Consider the following 19,532-nt stretch of genomic DNA (forward strand, 5'->3'; position numbering starts at 1 on the left):
CCCTGTGGAGGAGGCAGGTTTTGGATTTCGTGCGAGTTATCTAGCGTTCGGAATCTGAGGGCTTGGAAACCCAAATGCTTTCGCTCAGTCTGGAAACACTACCAGGTAGGTTCCCTAGACACTGTTGAAGTGAGTCAGTACTCTGGGGAAAAGGTTGAGAGGAGGAATTCTCCATGCTAGTTGCATCCTCTACGGTCTGCTGAAGGTATCCAATCTTGGTCGGCGAATGGGTTTATATCCGGATGACCCCACTTTCGAAAAACTTTTGTGGTCACTTGTGGTAAAAAGTGCCATTTCGCAGGTTGATTTCCTCGTGATAGCCTATCGGCTACGATGTTGTATCTCCCCGAGAGATTATAAGCTGACAGTTATCTTGAACTTATCGCTTAGTTTAAAAATCGAAAGGTCAACCGCTAGTGAAATACTTTCAGATTCATTTTGATTGTCACTACCATTGCAAATAGCTCTTTTGTGGTTGAGCCGTTTCAGTTGTTGAGCTGACCATAGACAGGACGTTAATATTTTGTCTAATTGTAACCCCTACCCATATCCGAAGCTTCCGTTGCCAGGAAATGGTTGGTTTTGTGTCTCGGCAATGTTTGACATGTGGCTCCGCGTCAGCACTGCATTTGTAACCCGTACACATGTCCGAAGCTTCCGTTGCCAGGAAATGGTTGGTTTTGTCTGACATGTGGCTCCGCGTCAGCACTGCATTTAATTGTTAGCACATGCAGGATGACCTGTTTTTTACGGGGGTGTTTATTCTTGAAACTTCGCAAGAAAATTTGCAAGTTAACATAGAGTGATGTAATTCCGTCAGAGTTTGAGCTAGAATGTTGTTGAGTGGCCACTTTATTTCTCGCAATTTTTCATCGAATCCCTAGCCATGTCATCTCTTGAACCAGTGTACTAATTGATTTTTTGTAAGGCTGACTTGGCAGCCCAAATAATCAAAGAGCTTCACAGCTTATGTGGCCTGAAGACTCAACTTGGACTTCTTTTGATGGACCAGGAGGGACTTGCGTAGGTGGGATAACACTCAACATCCCTTTGCACGCAATGTTTCCGTGACTGAGCATGCTATGCAAGCAAAAAAGGTGTATTTGTCTTCATGGACCAAGAGAAAGTCGCGTAGGTAGGTTAACATTTGACTGCCCTATGTACGTAAGGTCTTCGCGACCGAGCATGTTATGGGAGCAAAAAAGTTTATTTGTCTTGGTGAAACAAGATCAAGTCGTGTAGGTAAGCTAGCACTTCGACTTTGCACGCAATGTCTCCGCGACCGAGCATGCTATGGAAGCAAAAAGGTGTATTTGTCTTCAAGGACCAAGAGAAAGTCGCGTAGGTACGTTAACATTTGACTTCCCTATGTACGCAAGGTCTCCGCGACCGAGCATGCTATGGGAACAAAAACGTTTATTTGTCTTGGTGAAACAAGATTAAGTCGTGTAGGTAAGCTAGCACTCTACTTTGCACGCAATGCCTCCGCGACCGAGCGACCGAGCACCCTACATAATGGAAATTGACATGCCAGCCCAGATAATCCAAAATCTTCACGGCTTCTGCAGCCTGAAGTTTCAACTTGGATTTGTCTTGGTCGACCAATAGGAAGTCGTCTAGGTAGACTAGCACTCGAGTTCCTTTTGCACGCAAGGTCTCTGCGACCCAGCATGTTATGGAAGCAAAAAAGGTTAATCCAAAAGCTTCACAGCTTCTGCAGCCTGAAGTTTCAACTTGGATTTGTCTTGGTCGACCAAAAGGAAGTCGTCTAGTAGACACTAGCACTCGAGTTCCCTTTGCACGCAAGGTCTCTGCGACCCGCATGTTATAGAAGCAAAAAGGTGTGGCTCTGAAGCCAGACCAAAGGGTAGGCATGTCATTTCATACTAACTCATAAGAAGGTACCGATTCCTTCCTGAAGGTACTGGTACTTGGTACTGATCCTCAAGAAGTATCGACGAAATTTTGCGACTGATACTAGAAAAATATTCCTGAGAAATGTTCAATTTTATCATCCAGTCCCCTGGGTGGAGAAAGTTTGGTACCGAGGTGTCCGAAAACAGTTAGGTGTTTTATCTTTACGACCTTGTTCAACTCTCGAAAATCGAAAATTGGACGCATTGATCCGTCGCTTTTCTTCCGCAGAAAAAAACAATTTTTTTACGGTATTTGGTAATCATACATGGTTTACAAATTATTACAATTTTGGTGGCACTCAGTGCCTCCCGTCGGTGTCTTCAATTGCCCCCTCTGGATTGTGCCAGATGTTACAGACTATAATTGTTTATAATGTTTGGCTTGCCTTTTGTACGAGGTTGTGACAAATAGGATTGTAGCCCTCCGAGGGACTGAATAGATTTCAATTTAGTATTATCAAACAAAAATTCCTCAATGAGTGGTGCGTTGGCAACAGGATACTTTGTTAGAGATCACGGAAATTAAACTTTGACGTCTTATTTTTATCCATACGGCCCTTTTTTCCGCATACAATTTAAGACGCTTTTACGGATAACTTGTACGACGATTTGCCAAAGTTTTCAGTAATTATGTTACAAAGATTATTAGTTTAAATCTGTTGTGTTTTTGTCAAAATTTCCGTATTGACGAGATCAATTTGTTTACAACAATTTTCGTTACATTCAATTGTTACACACAGTTGATGCATTATTAGATTTACAACGTCACTGACCTGGTGGGATAACGAGCCGATTCGAAGATCGACCGTTACCTTTGAATCCCGTCGTTTCTTACGCAGAGACTCCTTTTGTTCTTTTGCGCTTGACGAGCTGTTCGAACGCGAGGCGTCTCCATCGCGTCTCGCCTGGACATCTTCCCTCTCGGAAATTATGGAGCTTGACTCAACATCACCTCCAACAGATGACGCGTGATTCATGGCGTCCGATGATAGGATTGGCAAATAATACTCGTAATGATTGCAAAATAACACTCATAGAAACACAAAATAAATATTTTTTGCAATTAATAAGAAGTCGAATAAATATTTGTGGATTTGCGACTTCACAGTACGAAAGTACACAACGCTATGAAGATCAAAGATGGCTGCGCTTCCTTTATACTTGCTGGCAGCACCTAGCGGCTAAAGATGGAACTAAATTGACTGTCTATGGTTGGACATAGACAAGGAATTTAAGCTAAGTACACACTGCTTCTTCATAATACAATGCTGTATGTTTTCCAAAGGCACATCAATATTAAAACTACCGTCTTATTTTGGCAAATATTCAACATCATTCATCACTTCTCAGTATTTTTACAACGTGGATACAGTAATCTAATCGCACTATTAGCCTTATTCATAGATAAAACTTATCTAGTTTTGAGTATGAGCCAAACGATTTCCTTACAAAATGGTAAAATAACTAACGGACAAACCTTAAGGTTCGAAAGGCAGAAAATTCCCACGACCAGCACACGTTGAGATCAATAATGGAACGTTTTCTAAAATTGTGTCTCTATAAAGTTACTGAAGCTCTCAAAAGATATTACCAAATATTAGAAGCGGGTACCTTAGCAAAGGGGGGTCCAAAAATGTGTAAAGTGGCATCGGTGCGTAGCGTGATCTGATCGCACAGTTTCAGCAAACTCATATAATCGATCCCCCTCATCTTATCCCAATTGTATTCGTAATAGTCCAACACTTCTCTAAAACATTTATAATAATAACTAGCTGTAGGTACCCGTTCGCTGGGCATTTAAAACTAACATTATTATATCTCACCCCCACAAAGACTCTCATCATTAACACCCCCGCAACTGGTGTAGGGAGTCCAACACTCATATAAATATTAGCCTATCCATTAAGTACATGTATTTTCTACACGGATACCAAGTTTCAAGTCAATCGGATGCACGGTTCAGTAGTTATAATGGATCATTCGTAAAAACCTCTGTAGATTTATATATTAAGTATAGATTTGCTATCTAACTTCTTACATTAATATAAAGTAAGCCCGAAAAAGAGATGTGCCTTTTTGTAAATCATTTCTGAACTACTTATCTCTTACTTCGTTAATGCCGGATTCAATTTCTCGCGTCTCATGTAGACGACCATGTCCCTCATGTGCTCCTGGAATGAGGCCAGCGCCTGGTTCACGTTCGCTCGTACACTTATAATGCGTACGGAGAAATACGTAGTTATCATCGCACCTGTGATATGAATGGTTTTTCATCTCGTCGGCCGTGATTAACAATATCAATGAGCTCTTCAGACTCGGGTATGCATTTCGGCGAATATAAATGTATTTATTTATTTATTTATTTAATGGATCACCAACAAATGAAACACTGGCTTAAACATAGGGTACAAAAATATCAAAACATGACATGTGCTCACTTAATTATAGGTAATCACAGCTAACATCTAGTTCTAGTACCAAACGATTATAAAATTAATTAAATCTGAAAGAAAAAACAAAAAATAAAAGGAACAAAAAGAAACAAGATAAAATTTTTAAAAAGAAAAAATCCATCAATAAACTACATAAAAACAAATAACACGAGAACATGGTTTAGGAGCTAAATAGTTTCTACTTTTTTTCTTAAAACTAAACAAGTTTTGAGCAAATATGTCCAGGTCCAATATACGATGGAGGTCGTTAAATAACTTACACATTCGAGTCAAGGGTGCATTAAGCCCTAGATTGGTTTTATATCGACGCAGAGTGAACAGTTTGTAGACACTTAAGCGAGGCAACCTACTTGGGGTAGAAATTTGGATTCTTGACAAGAGTTCAGGACAATCTATATTATTGTTTAAAATATTATATAAAAAGGAAAGGTCAAGATATTTGCGTCTATTGCTTAAGGATATCAAATTAAAATAAGCAAGGCGATCGTTATATGATTTTAGTGATCTATGCATTTTCATATTGTATGTAAGAATATTAAGGAATCTCTTGTGAGTTCTTTCAAGCCTGTAATGTAACAAAAACCTTAATCGTAATCGTGATCTGTATATATAAATAAACGCTAATGTTTGTATGGTTGTTCCACGCGCGTTCCGAACCGATCTACCCGACGGTGACGCAAGTTGGTACAATGGTAGTCGACTCCATGTGAAGGGGCACGGTAGGGGGCGCGTAGTAGCTTCAACAACTTTACACAATTAGCAGTAGTCAGAGCTGAACCAAAGCTATGTAAGAATCTTTTGTGTTATGCCATCTATCGCCGAGTAGTCGAACGAATATCGAAGAATTTAGTAGCACCTAGAACGTTCGAGAAATACAACACCATCTATTGTCAGATAACGGAAACACAATACTAGAGATGTGTGGAATATTCTCGATAATTCTAGGGATGTGGTATCGGCTATAAAAGCCTTGCAGGGATGGCACGCAATCAGTTAGTAATCGGAACTACTCGAAACGAAACAGCAAACGAATCACCTGAAGCGAAGCGGAAGGAGCGAATTGAGAATTTTAAAGTGTTTGTTAAGTGTTTTAAGTGTTCTAAGTGTTGAATACAGTTCTTAGTTTATACTTCGGTGGAATTTTATTTACCCCGAGCCCCAGCGCGTAATAATAGTTTTGCCAAGGCGTACACGGGTGTGAATCGCCTTCTTGCCTATTTCTGTAGAGAAGCATTCACGTGTCCCGGCCTGATAAGATAGACAGTTTTATACAAAACAGGTGATCCTCTACTTCAAGTATTTAGGAGGGAAGCATTCCGGTTATGGGGTAACGAGGCGTTCGCAAGCTTGTTCGGTCTAGTACGCTATAAGTACTAACAAAACACCATCCCGATGAACAGCACCCACATCAGTTCCAAGTTGCTTGGATGCAATGAGTTGTACCCGGTGCTGGTGGCCTCGTACACGACCCAGAAGTAGCAGGAGAGATGTATGTTCCAAGGAGTCGCCGTCATATTGTAACGAACTAAGAAGATAACTATGTTGATTTGTTAAAGTAACTAAGTCGTCGTGGCCTAAAGGATAAGACGTCCGGTGCATTCGTGTTGAGCGATGCACCGGTGTTCGAATCCCGCAGGCGGGTACCAATTTTTCTAATGAAATACGTACTCCACAAATATTCACGATTGACTTTCACGGTGAAGGAATAACATCGTGTAATAAAAAACGAAAACCCGCAAAATTATAGTTTTCGAAATTGTTGGAGGTTGGACCTCTTTTGAGTTCGCGCGGGTAGATACCACCGCCCTGCCTATTCTGCCGTGAAGCAGTAATGCGTTTCGGTTTGAAGGGCGTGGCAGCCGTTGTGACTATACTGAGACCTTAGAACTGATATCTCAAGATGGGTGGCGCATTTACGTCGTAGATGTCTATGAGCTTCAGTAACCACTTAACACCAGGTGGGCTGTGCGCTCGTCCAACCATCTAAGCAATAAAAAAAAAGTCCTTAAGCACTTTAGGCACGAAACACACAACGCTCACATGCATTCTCGAATAGATGCAGCCAAGAGCCGCCGCGGTCTCGGGTCGGCACTATCAGCCAGCCCTTCTCTCCCAACGAGTAGTAAACGTCCACAGAGTAGAAAACCATCAGACACGTGAGAACGTTTAATGTCGCCAAGAATATCGGCGTGGCCTTCAACCTGTAACGAGATGCTCTCTTTGACTGCAACCGATTATCCCTAAATATATTTTTTTTATTGCTTAGGCGTGTGGACGAGCTCACAGCTCACCTTGTGTTTAGTGGTTACTGGAGCCCATAGACATCTACAAAATAAATGCCCCACACACCTTGAGATATAAGTTCTAAGGTCTTAATTACAGTTACAACGGCTGCCCCACCCTTAAAACCAAGACGCATTTACTGCTTCACGGCAGAAATAAGTAGAGTGGTGGTACCTACCTGTGTGCACTCACAAGAGGTCCTACCACCAGTAAAAAATATAACCAGGTAACGTTGACTTCATAAGTTTGCGTTATAGTCAGCTGATTTATTTATCCGATACACAAAAGCTCTCGACTTCAGGCAAATCATGACAACGTACACGATCATAATATCTCTGCGTTCGATGTATTTCTTGAGCAGGACCATGGCGCTGGGGATGCGGTACAACTGAATTAAACGATTGAGCATCAAGATCTGAGTCATGTGCGTCACGCGGTACATGTCGCCTGAAAATAAAATTAGGCTTACAAACAAAATGCCCTAGCCTCCTAGCCTAGGCATTGCATTCATATCGATGAGAACACAAGCGCCCGTGACTATAGGGGTGGTCACCGATGCGGTTGTGTGTCTGTATGCTAGCGATAGAATGTATTCCTCACACCTATATTAGGTCCCTATCCACTGTTACATATCTTTATTTAAGCGAGATGTTAAAAAGAGTACTCTATAATAATTAATAATAATAATAATAACTGGGAATAAATCACCCACGGCCATTCGGCCCCAAATTATGATTACCTGTGTTATGGGTACCACACATTGATATTTCAACCCACTGAGTTTCTCGCCCGATCTTCTCAGTGGGTCGCGATTTCAACCCGGTCGTAGATGCTGGGAAGCACTGCTCTCGCTCGGGCTGGTATTAGCAAGTTCTCTCAGGTTAAGCCCGTGAGCTCACCTACCCGTCCGGACGTAATAGTCCCCTAGGCCACCAGCAAATACGTAAGGAAAAGAATATATATTATGTCCGGGTTAAAATTACTTTGGTTCCCAGTAGGGGACAGCCGTTTTATTGAGTCTTCGGCCTCGATTCTGCATACCGCATTCAAGTTGTGACAGTTTTAATTCTAGTAACCATTTAATACTAGGAGTGCTTTAAGCTCATTTAACATAAAATACTTTAGTCCATGGAGAAATAGGGAAATACGTCTGTACGGACAAGACACAGCTCGCGTTGTTTGTTAAGGCAGATCTTCTTAAAGTGAAATACACAGCAAACATTTTCCTACAATACTTTCGAGCATCCTCTATGAACCATTGCATAAAGGCCACATAAGGCCGCAACAAATCACTCGTAGAACGATTTTATTTAAGGAAGTTTTAAATGAAATTGGAGCAGTGTGGAAAAGCTCTGTTCGAATGAGTAAAGGCTAGCTTTTTTTTAATTTCGGTATGTGTTGCGAACAACTTGCGAAGTGTGTATTGTGTGCATTGCATTGCAGTGTTAATTGCATCTTCAAAAAACGTACGACGTGTTCATATAATATAATTATGTACCTCCAAATAATGATTAAGCAAAAATAACCTTTTTTTGTTGGTTTAGTTACAAATGGAGACTACAAGTTTTGTATACTTAGTTTAGTAAATTAACATAGTTGTCGATTTGGCTTAGGCTAATAGTTCACCCTGTTGAGTTACGGGGACAGATCCTATGGCGTCCTGTATGTCAGCAACTAACCGAAAGACTCCTTGGTGCTCGACTCCAAATTTTCGAGTTGGAGACAAGCAATGACGTCCACGATGAAGGCTCCTTTCAAATAATGAGCCGCAGTACTGGCCGGGTGGTAGACCAGGACGCCGTGCTCGTTGAAATAACCCACTAGCATCCGTTGAAGACTTTGCGGGAGAAATTCGAAGGTTAAATATTGGCAAGTCTTACAGATGCTATCCTATTTGTTGATTGTCCGTTGTCTTATGGATGGCCAGGGTACGTATATGGATAACACTACATCGGGGTCACATTACACGGTTACTACCAAAACCAATACGTATTTAACATGTGTTCACGATCAAGTAGGTAGGCAGCGGCTTGGCTCTGCCCCTGGCATTGCTGAAGTCCATGGGCGACGGTAACCACTCACCATCAGGTGGGCCGTATGCTCGTCTGCCTAGAAGGGCAATAAAAAAATAAAAAACTTTCATGACCAAGGAATACCAACGCGTAAAAAGAGTAGAACTCGAAAATTGTATAAATTCGCATAATTACTTGTAGGGCTTGTAGTGTGGACATGTTATACAATGCTAATGATATTTCGACCTCATGATGAAGTGGGAGTATGGTTAAAGTTGTGATCTCCATGGGTCATGGTACCGATTTAAGAGCTTAAGCTCGTTCGTTCATCAAAGCAAGTTAAGTGAGTACTATTTGGTACTTCAAGTTCAATTATTTTATAAGCGGTAAGACAGCGGAAAGGTCTCTAATGAAATTTGTTTAGCATCAACATCATCAGTCCACAGTTGCTAGTTACGTTTGCCTGTGCGCCGTCTCCGCTCTAAGAACCGTCTTGAGGAACGTTGGTTCCTCGGAAAATATGTCCAGCCCACTGCCACTTCAACTTGTCGACTCTCTGTTTAATAGTAAGGTACCACAAAAAACTGGAAACATAACACGATAATTTCATATTTTTACAACATTGCTATTTAAAAGAACCTCTCGAATAACTCTGTATTTCTATCGTTCCATCGAATTGCGTTTTCCGGTCATCCTTGCGACGAAGGGCTCGTAAATTGCGAGTAAATTAATCTACAGACAGCCCACTGAGTTTCATGCCGGAACTTCTCAGTGGGTCGCGTTTCCGATCCGGTGTTAGATTTTTTTTATTCCTTATATGGGTGGACGAGCTCACAGCCCAGCCCAGAATTCGGGGAATAGTCAGCGGCTGCAACGATAAGGCGATTATCATGACGCATAGCCTTATCGAAGTATCTTTCCGACGCCGACTTCATATGTTTCCGGATTGATTCGAGGCCCAGGTCGAGTGATAAACTGTAAGACATTAGACAATAAGCATAAGACGTACACATCAAAATAAGCAGTCGCGTCTAGTATGACGGACACGTGGTAGAGACTGGGCCACTGCAGCACCAGGTACGTGTAGTTGGGGAACACCATGGAGGAGGCGAGTGCGCACAGGGCGCGGACGCACTCGTACACCGTCAGGTAGCGACCGTCCGGCCGGATCGTGAACCGAGGAAATATGTATCTGCCGATCAATTGTTCTGTCATTGTCAAAACTGCATTTTGTTGACGCTTGGTAATAGTCCAGCGGCTGTTGTCTCTGTGGCGTCTCTCTAGTATATCATCCCACAATCCGTATTATCCCGTATTTGAAGGGTGAAATAGCTTTAGTACTTTTACGGAAAACGTGTCAGCTACTGAAAATCAAGTATCCCACAACCCATATTATCCCAGCGTCGTAAGATCGACGACCTGCGTGTACTGGATATCGGACAAACTGCAAGTAGGTACCAAGTTACTAGTTTCTGTGAAGCATTTCGGTTTGAAGGGTGAAATAGCTTTAGTACTTTTATGGAAAAAGTGTCAGCCACTGAAAATCAAGTATCAAGAAAAGTTGCTAGTGTAAAAAAAAACATAATTTAATGTAATGTAAATGTAAGCAAGTCATGCATTATATCTATTGTAAGGCTGAGGATCTACAAACAGCTGGGTGGGTTTTTCAAACATACTTCCTTTATCTGTATAATTTAAATTATTGTCAAGATTGCTCTTTACAAGTGCTTCCTTTTAGCAGCTCTTTTTGCGTCCAGGATGTAACTGCTCACCTTAGGACCGATAAAAAGCCAAGCCTATCGAAGGGCTGCAAGAATGCCGTGTCCGGCAGGTGCTTCCTCGGCAGGAGAAACCTTTCCATGTTGGGGATCGGATCGGGCGGTGTGTACGAGAGGAAGGGTTCGCGATGCTGGAGAAGGCGATGGTATTCCTGATTGATAACAAAAGGAGGTGAACGAGTAGATATGGTAGACAAGGTTGAAATTAAAGGACAATGCCCATTTTCTTAGGGCGTTTGGGCCTCTAAAAAAAGTTGTCGGGTCATGATGGTTTTAACTTAATTTGATAGACAAAGAAATATCATTTCATATTCAGAAAACGATTTTTATATTCTCACCCAGGTTTGAGAGAAATCTGTTTTTTTCTGCCGCTAAAATTAAGTTGTTAATTGTTTTCTTCGAAATCAATAATCGCTCTCATCATTATTTACAGTATTAAATAAGTTAATTATTGTGGTTGATGTTGCTAGAAATAAGCCCTTACGTACATTTTATTATTATTATATCCTCATAATAATAATAAAACGAAATGAAAATTCGGAAGCCGGCATCGATATTGTTGTTGTTGTTTTTAAATTCGCCAATAAGCAGGCAAAGAGCGTAGCCTATACAGCCTAGTCTGTCGTAGTTATATTTTTTTTTTTTCAATAAAATGCTGGTGTATCTCTTTTTATTGCTTTTTGGAAGTTTTGACGTCAACTCGATGAATAGCACATTGAGTGAGCGTGAATTTCCGCAGACCTTTTATCTTGAAAAAAAAAAAAAACAGTCACTGCTATGTTAGCCACAGTTTTATTCCAATGCCTCAATAATCGTGAACATCGATTATTGACGTTTAATACACAAAACAACACCCAATTTATATATTATACATCACAATAAACTATTAAAAAAACATTAAAATAAAACTTCAAGTGACGCTTCACTCGGGTTGCTGCCAAAACTCTCTGATCATATTTAATAAGAATAGAGTAATGGTAGGCCATTGAGATTTTTACTAATGGAATCAATAATATCTAAAAATATTAAATAATTCATGGTTTTAAGTAATAATTATTATTACAATACATAAATATTGAATTGAACAAAAATAAACTAAAAAGTCTGAATTATAACCATTAGCTATTTTTTTTTAATTTGTTGTTCAAGTCACAGACAACTCTTTCGTTTGGCAGCTTAAATGCTTACTATAAGGCTTTATGGGCTAAGCCTTTTGCCTATTGACGAATTTAAAAACTATGGCACTCCGTTTTTGAATGTTATCAAATAAGTAATTAATTTTTTTGTAAAACAATGCCAGGTTGAAAGAAATGTTGATACATAAACTAAACAACGTGAAAAAATAAGGCATAGTTTTTCAAGTACAAATAGTTTTGACATAAAGTTGGCCCACTTTTGGGCATTGTCCTTTAAAATTTATCTTTTAATCGGCAATGTTTGGCGAAATAGTTCATTGCGTTTTCCCCTCTATATGTCAAAAGATTTTTTTTCTTTCCATTGCTTAGTAACAATTGACAAGCCCTAATGTACCAAAGTGTCAATGTAGTCAAATTTCGAACACTGAACAAACATTAGTATAAATATGCATAATGAGTAATGTCTTGTGTTTCTCCGAGATAGAAAGGAACATACTACTTAATTCTGCAATCGCAGACCAGTTCCGGTACAAGTTTCCTATTGAAAATTCGTCATAATAGTAACGTAAGCTCTACAATCGTAAGACTCACGGGCGTTCTTTTGGCATATTCTATAGCATCTTTGACTTTGGGCATCTCCAGTGTCCGCAGCAGCTGTTTTCTCGCCACAGAAAACATTTGAACGTGTGTTACCGCCTTCACTGTGTAAAACGCTGGCAAGTCTAAATTAATAGACAAATAGATTCATAATCAAAACTACTCTAGCGGTTTAATCTAGCGTTTATATTAACGACCCAAGAAAACCAAATATATTCAATTCATGGACGTCCATGTTCGTAAGGTGCATGATCTAAGTTTGTACTTAAATTATTAATGGTGACTAATATATCATCGAAATTTTCTACAGTCCATGAACACCACGATGTGAATGTGGCCTTGAGATAATATGAAAGTCTGACCGATATTTAAATTCTATTCCAACTAATATTATAACTGCGAAAGATGGATGAATTTGTTATATATGAGGAAAAGTTTCGGACGGATTTTGATGAAACTTCATACTGCATTAGTACAAATGGTATTATACATACAATACGAGCAACGTACTTCAGGTGGCGCACGTGTTGAGGCAAGAAAATGTTGCATTTTATAGAATTAACTATAGCCACATCAGAGAGTGACCAGGCTATACTAATGTGAGTATCATCTGCTTCATCGTGATCGCACGAATGTTTCGCGGCAGATATAGATACGGTGATGCTACCAGCTTGACGCTTTCACACAATACCGACAGAGAAGTTTTATAAAAATGGAGGAAAATAATTCGAAGCAATCAAGTTCTTAGCTAGCATTTCCGACGAGATGTAAAGTATTGTACCAAGCTGATGTTCAAAGTCCTTTTGAACCAGAACACTGTAAACTCGAGGTCTAACTGTGAGGTCTTACTATAAGGTCAAGCTTTTAGAAGTATATAGTAACTAGTGAACCATACGAAATTGCCGTTAGTTCTGGGTCTACATAGGCCGTAGGATCAGGCGGTCGAATGAACAACGCAAGGCACGTTGAGCGCACCACAATTGGCTGTTGGGGTTCAGAAGTTTTGAGTGAGTGAAACGGCGTATTCTGGGTAGGCCTCTAATACGGTGGACCGACTTCTCAAAGGGAATCGTGGGAGTACGATGAATGTAGCCAGCGCTGAGCCGGTCATGTTGTATGACCACGGGGTAGGCCCATGTCTATTAGTATCTGTACTGTTAGTAGGTTGGTAGGTGCGAACCCGCCGGTGCGGCATAATCTGCCGCGTGCGCCGGTACGACGGAACTTACTGTCTCCAGTGACTGTTGTTTCATTAATTCCCTTTGTTATGTATCTCATAAAAGCCTTGAAAAAGCATTAAAAGAATAATGACGTACGTAAAATGCAGGTGAGCACACCAAAATGGCTTTTCGGTCCTATCGCCTTGACGACGCGCTTCGTGATCGGGCAGTACACCTAGACAAAATAAATGTAATTCTATCTGTCTGTTACCATCTTTATTTTACATATTCTTAAGTAACAACTATATTTTTTTGTGAAGTGTTGAAATCATGATTCTTCTTTGGAGCAACTACTTCATGTCACCATTCTCTTACCGCAATTGACGTGTATTTTTTTTTATTGCTTACATGGGTGGACGAGCACACAGCCCACCTGGTGTTAAGTGGTTACTGGAGACCATAGACATCTACAACGTAAATGCGCCACCCATCTTGAGATATGAGTTCTAAGGTCTCAGTATAGTTACAACGGCTGCCCCACTCTTCAAACCGAAAGGCATTACTGCTTCACGGCAGAAATAGGCAGGGAGGACCCAGTAATGCCTTTCGGTACCAACCTACCAGCGTGGACTCACAAGAGGTCCTACCACCACTAATTAAGCAAATTATAATTTTGCAGGTTTAATTTTTATTACACGATGTTATTCCTTCACCGTGGAAGTCAATCGTGAATATTTGTGGAGTACGTATTTCATTAAAAAAATTGGTACCCGCCTGCGGGATTCGAACACCGGTGCATCGCTCAACACGAATGCACCGGACGTCTTATCCTTTAGGCCACGACGATGTCAAAATAGTATTCTTTATGTAGAAAACATTCCTATTAGTAAATAGATCGTAACCGTTATTTAAGAATATATATAAAAATTATTTGCTGTTCGTTAGTCTCGCTAAAACTCGAGAACGGCTGGACAGATTTGGCTAATAGGTAGATAAATATGAAAATGCTCGGAATTAAATAAAAATAACAATTTTGTTTTTCCTTTGATCTGTCCCCCGTCGGACGGATTCCTTTTGTTTGTTTTAAGTTTATTTTATACAAAAGTTTAGGTCTTGTATTTATCGATTGAGGCACTACGAAGTCTGCCGGGTCAGCTAGTTTAAGAACAGTTCCCGCACCTCACAGATCCCTTGCTTAACGACGTACATTTCATTTGTAATGTCTCCGGTGTTCAGTAGGATCTCGTTTGGAGACGTGTAAAAGAGTTTGGCCTTTGATGACAGATCACATAGATCTTCCCCGTGGATAAACTGAAAACATTTTAAGATCATCTTATATAATGTATTCTGACTTCTCAAAATTATTAAAATAAAAATAACTAAGTAGCAAATATATCGATAACAGGTAATAAGTAATAGTTATTAATTATATAAATTAATATTAATTAGTTACCTTACAGTTAATAATATTACGTTACATTGTGTATATGTATGTGTATTTATGTATATATATTTTAATTGAAACATTGGAACACCGCGTGTAAATAGTTTCTACTTTTTTTGTATTTAATGTTTCGCATTGTTTCTTTTGTTGATGTACATTACAGTACATTACAAGAATACTGTCTCTCTCTCTCCCTATATTGTGTTGACGTGTGATATTTATTTGGGAATCGATGCGAGTAAAATGGAAATATAACGATGTACATTGTATTACAACACTTTTTGATGTGAAACATCTATAGCCGCACGTAAAACCGATTTCTGGCGTGGCGACGCATGCCGTGGCGACGCGTCGCCATGCGCAATCGACTGTGCGATTCTCTTCCACTCGATCCGGCGTTAAGCCATCTCTCTCGCTACACTGAGCTCGGATACCTATAGTGTATACTCCGTAGTGTATACAGTGTTGTTTACTACAGTACACATAACCTGTGTGTTACTTGAAAACAAATTATTTTTTCGTAATATTTTATTTTATCATTATGACATATTTAGTTCCTATCACAATCTGTTCTTTTCTGCATATTAGTTTTACAAAATAATGTCGATGTTTCACATCTGCCAGGCGTGCCGTGACGGCTCACATTTTTTTCATTCATGTATAATATTTTTTACGATCACCTAGAAAAGATCACCGTTAAGTATCAGACCGGCTTTTGTGCTACTGCATTTTAACTACGGATATATGGCGCATTGTGTGAATTATCAACAGAAGCAATAATCTGTAAGGCTAGTCTGTGGTAAGGACCCTCGCCCAGTGCAAGGCCGCGTCACCTGCACGAAGGGTATCCGCTCGATGTACTTGCTGCGCTGGCGCGTCACTATGTCGCGGTACACGTGCGCGGGCAGGTCGTAGAATATTGAACTCTTCTTGTTCGTCATCGAATAGGCCTGCGCGAGGGTCACGTCATTAACACCCTTTTCTTTAATTGCCTAGATGGGTGGACGAGTTCACGGCCTACATCAAACATCTATAACGTAAATGCCGCCACTTACCTCGAGATATGAGGTCTAAGGTCTCAGTTTTTACAAAAAAACGGTTGCCTCACCCTTCAAACTGAAACGCATTACTGCTTCACGGCAGAAAGTCGTCGTGGCCTAAAGGATAAAACGTCCGGTGCATTCGTATGTAGCGATCCAACGGTATTCGAATCCCGCAAGCGTGTACCAATTGTTCTAATGAAATACGTACTTAACAAAATGTTCACGATTGACTTCCACGGTGAAGGAATAACATCATGTAATAAAAATCAAACCCGGAAAATTATAATTTGCTTAATTCGGATTCGAACACCGGTGCATCGCTACATACGAAATGCACCGGATGTCTTATGCGACGAGTTCAAACAGTCTCTCGGCAACCCGACATACGTTCATGAGAGCTTCCAATCTGCATCAAAGAGAATACTAACTACCTTTCAACGACTATTTTGTTTATATTTTTACTAGCGACCCGCCCTCGCTTCGCTTCAGAAACTAATTTATTATTGGTTTCTCCACTATTTAATGGATGTTATTATACATATAAACTTTCCTCTTCAATGACTCTATCTATTAAAAAAAACGCACCAAAATCCGTTGCGTAGTTTTAAAGATTTAAGCATACATAGGAATATAGGGACAGAGAAAGCGACTTTGTTTTATACTATGTAGTGATTACCTTATCAGTATACCAGCAGAGCTGGAGGTAAGTGATGAATCTCTGTCTTAATACGGGATCCATTTGTTTCTTGATCAGGAAATTCTTGACATTTTCGATACAAGCGTCGTAGTCTTCTCTGAAATTGTGATGGAGGCTGTGTTGGACCGTTCAGCTCAACAAATAAGGAACATTCTGACCGGCACTTGTGATCTAACTCACAATGAGATGAACGATTATTTATTTATTAGGTACCTGGTGTTAAGTGGTTACCGAAGCCCACAGACAACATCGACACCAATGAGGCATGAGGTCTCTACCTAGTCCTTTATCTTATCCATACGCTAATGCATTTTATTGTATATGATGACGCACAATGCAAGACAATTAATCACAGCACCCAAGACCTAAGTTCTCGAGTGATGGCGGCTGCTAGCCCGCTGTCTTCGTATTTCATTGCGGCTTTACAAGTACCCTCCTAATACTCGCACCACGTTTTCTTTTCACATCGAAGCGGCCCCTTTTAATTACACGCTTTATATTAGCTTCACTTGTATGTATGTTTGTATGACTGTAACTGACTCCTTTAGACGCGATTTTGACCCACTTTAAACAGCCAGATTTCATTCAAACTTTGTAAATTTATCCAGGACCGATAACAATACACTAATTTGATAAGATTATTCCACTATTCAATTTGCAAAATAAAATTTTTGGCAATTTATATAATTTTTATCTATAGTCGATAAGGCAGGAATTGATGTTATAGTACTTAATAGTTTTAAAAATACGCTTTTATAGAAAATTTTACTAAAAAATGAAATTTAAATAATAGTTTAAAAAAACTAATAAATACCCTTTATATTTTTTTACACTATTTTCAATTTAAATTTATTAAAATTTATTTTCTATTTCTTAGTTGAATTTTATTTAAAGCGTGTTTTTTAGTTTTTTTAAACTATTATTTATGCCTTACCGACTTGTACACCAACACTCATTACATATTGTGTTATATATAAAAACAGTCGTACCGTAGTGCGGTGGTGACCATGATGGTGGCAGAATAGACAGCCTCCATGAAAATTCGCAGCACTATACACATTTCGAGTAGCAACATCGTGTATATCACATTGTTGAAGTTATCTGCACCCCAGATCGGCATGTGACCTGGCGCAATATGAATAAAAATATATTATTTATCTATTTAATAGCTATTTTCAATCTAAAAGCGAAAATCAAATAATTTAAAATAACAATAGTATTTTTTATTTTAATGGAAGCAGTGTGCTTAGTGCGAGTTTTTTAACGTTCTCGATAGCGTAAAAGTTAACTCAATTTTTTATGGAATTGGAACGTTTGCCTGCGTTTGCCGCTAGGGGCGCTGTTCAAACTGCATACAAAATTTAGTTAACTTTTACGATATCGAGAACGTTAAAAGACTCTCACTAAGCACACTAAAAGCTGCGTGTTGATAATATCATATCGGGGTCACCCATTGCGTGGAAACGGATTAGTGAATTCTTCCACCGAGCAGGTGAAGTTGCTCGGTAGACCGACGGTCCGAATGCTATTTTTCGGAACTCGTATCATACATGTAAACATATCTTGATAATTACGGATTCCCGAAAATGGTGATACGGTGACCGATATCAGTTAAATCTTTACTCAAACTCATCGAATATAAATAAATGTACATACACAATGCATACAGTTACGTGCTGACCGTCTCTCTATCTCTATCTCTCTCACACACACACACAGGCGCGGCTACCAACTCGTGTAAGTGCTCACAAGTAAACGTGATCATGGATATCGCCCAGTAGAGACCGAAGCTCAGTCTGCTCTCCACCATGGCGTCGTCCAGCGGCTTGTGCTCCCAGTACGGGCGGTGCGTGAAGTTGGACACTTGACAGTACTCGAACCTTGGAAACGAGAGTTCGTTGACCTTTTTTTTTATTGCTTGGATGGATGGACGAGCTCACAGCCTAACTTGTGTTGGTTATTGGAGCCCATAGACATCTACGATGTAAATGCGCCACCCACCTTGAGATATCAGTATAGTTACAACGGCTGCCCCGCTCTTCAAACCGAAACACATTACTGCTTCACGGCAGAAATAGGCAGTGCGGTGGCACCTACCCGCGCGAACTCACAAGAGGTCCTACCACCAGTAAACTCTAAAGTAAGGCCTGCGTCAATCTCGGCTTGCCATGTTCCGAAGTGTGACTTGGCACGTTCCAAATCCGCAAGGCTTGATGCCGCATAGGAAATATTCAAATCCAAAATCATTTATTTCAACTTAGATGTCAGTATGACACACTTGTTGAATGTCAAAATATAAATAACAATGTTAACTCTACCACCGGTTCCAAAAAAAGCCACAGTCCTGAGAAGAACCGGCGAAACAAACACAGCGGGCCTTTTTTTTTTGTTTTTTCTCAAATATCTTCTTTTTTTTAATACGGTTTCCAGTTTGGATGGTAATCGAGTTGTAAACACAGTATAATGAAGAGCCCGACACTTGTCTGCAGGAAGTCGACGACGTCCTCACCGATCTACCTAAGGGCTCTAGTGATTAGTGACGTGAAGTCCGTCCTGAGCTGATATTAAATATCTGCTCTAATGTCAACATCAAAATATGTCCTATTGTGGAATTAAATCAGCGAATCTTTATTACATCACTATACTAAGACACTCACTGGAAGCACATGAAGGCCTGCTGCAGCGCCGTGATCATGTAGCAGGCGATCACCAGCAGGAGGGTGTACGAGAGGAATCTTAACACATTGCTTCGGTACACGCACGTCTCCTCAATTCTCTTCAGTATTCGGAACACCTGAACAGCGACCGAGAACAATGATCAGCAAATTGCACCCGAGATATACCAGGGCGGGGCGGAAGAATGAGGCGTGAATATCATAAGATCTCACTAAGCTATTTATAATAAGTAATAGCTGACCCGGCATACTTCGTAGTGCCTCAATCGATAAATAAAGATATAAACTTTTGTATAAAAAAAAACAAAATAAAAACAAAAGGAATCCATCCGACAGGG

General features: G+C 40.1%; 1 protein-coding gene across 1 annotated transcript in view; it reads right to left on the bottom strand.

The window, feature by feature from the left end:
• Positions 1–19,532, bottom strand: part of LOC114253232 (uncharacterized) — a 50,887-nt gene that overhangs the window by 16,894 nt on the left and 14,461 nt on the right. Inside the window, exons 15-30 of the mRNA XM_089740162.1 lie at positions 19,177–19,313; positions 18,269–18,399; positions 17,509–17,644; positions 16,499–16,616; positions 15,613–15,729; positions 14,515–14,646; positions 13,492–13,570; positions 12,170–12,300; positions 10,437–10,594; positions 9,674–9,856; positions 8,332–8,489; positions 6,973–7,099; positions 6,410–6,570; positions 5,748–5,894; positions 4,026–4,167; positions 3,528–3,663 (exon numbers count right to left, since the gene is read on the bottom strand). Of these exons, the coding sequence (XP_089596288.1) occupies positions 3,528–3,663; positions 4,026–4,167; positions 5,748–5,894; positions 6,410–6,570; positions 6,973–7,099; positions 8,332–8,489; positions 9,674–9,856; positions 10,437–10,594; positions 12,170–12,300; positions 13,492–13,570; positions 14,515–14,646; positions 15,613–15,729; positions 16,499–16,616; positions 17,509–17,644; positions 18,269–18,399; positions 19,177–19,313 (2,193 nt within the window). The remainder of the gene's footprint in view (positions 1–3,527; positions 3,664–4,025; positions 4,168–5,747; positions 5,895–6,409; positions 6,571–6,972; positions 7,100–8,331; positions 8,490–9,673; positions 9,857–10,436; positions 10,595–12,169; positions 12,301–13,491; positions 13,571–14,514; positions 14,647–15,612; positions 15,730–16,498; positions 16,617–17,508; positions 17,645–18,268; positions 18,400–19,176; positions 19,314–19,532) is intronic.

The sequence above is a fragment of the Bombyx mandarina genome, chromosome 04 (genome assembly GCF_030267445.1).
Source record: "Bombyx mandarina strain Sakado chromosome 04, ASM3026744v2".
NCBI classification, from domain to species: domain Eukaryota; kingdom Metazoa; phylum Arthropoda; class Insecta; order Lepidoptera; family Bombycidae; genus Bombyx; species Bombyx mandarina.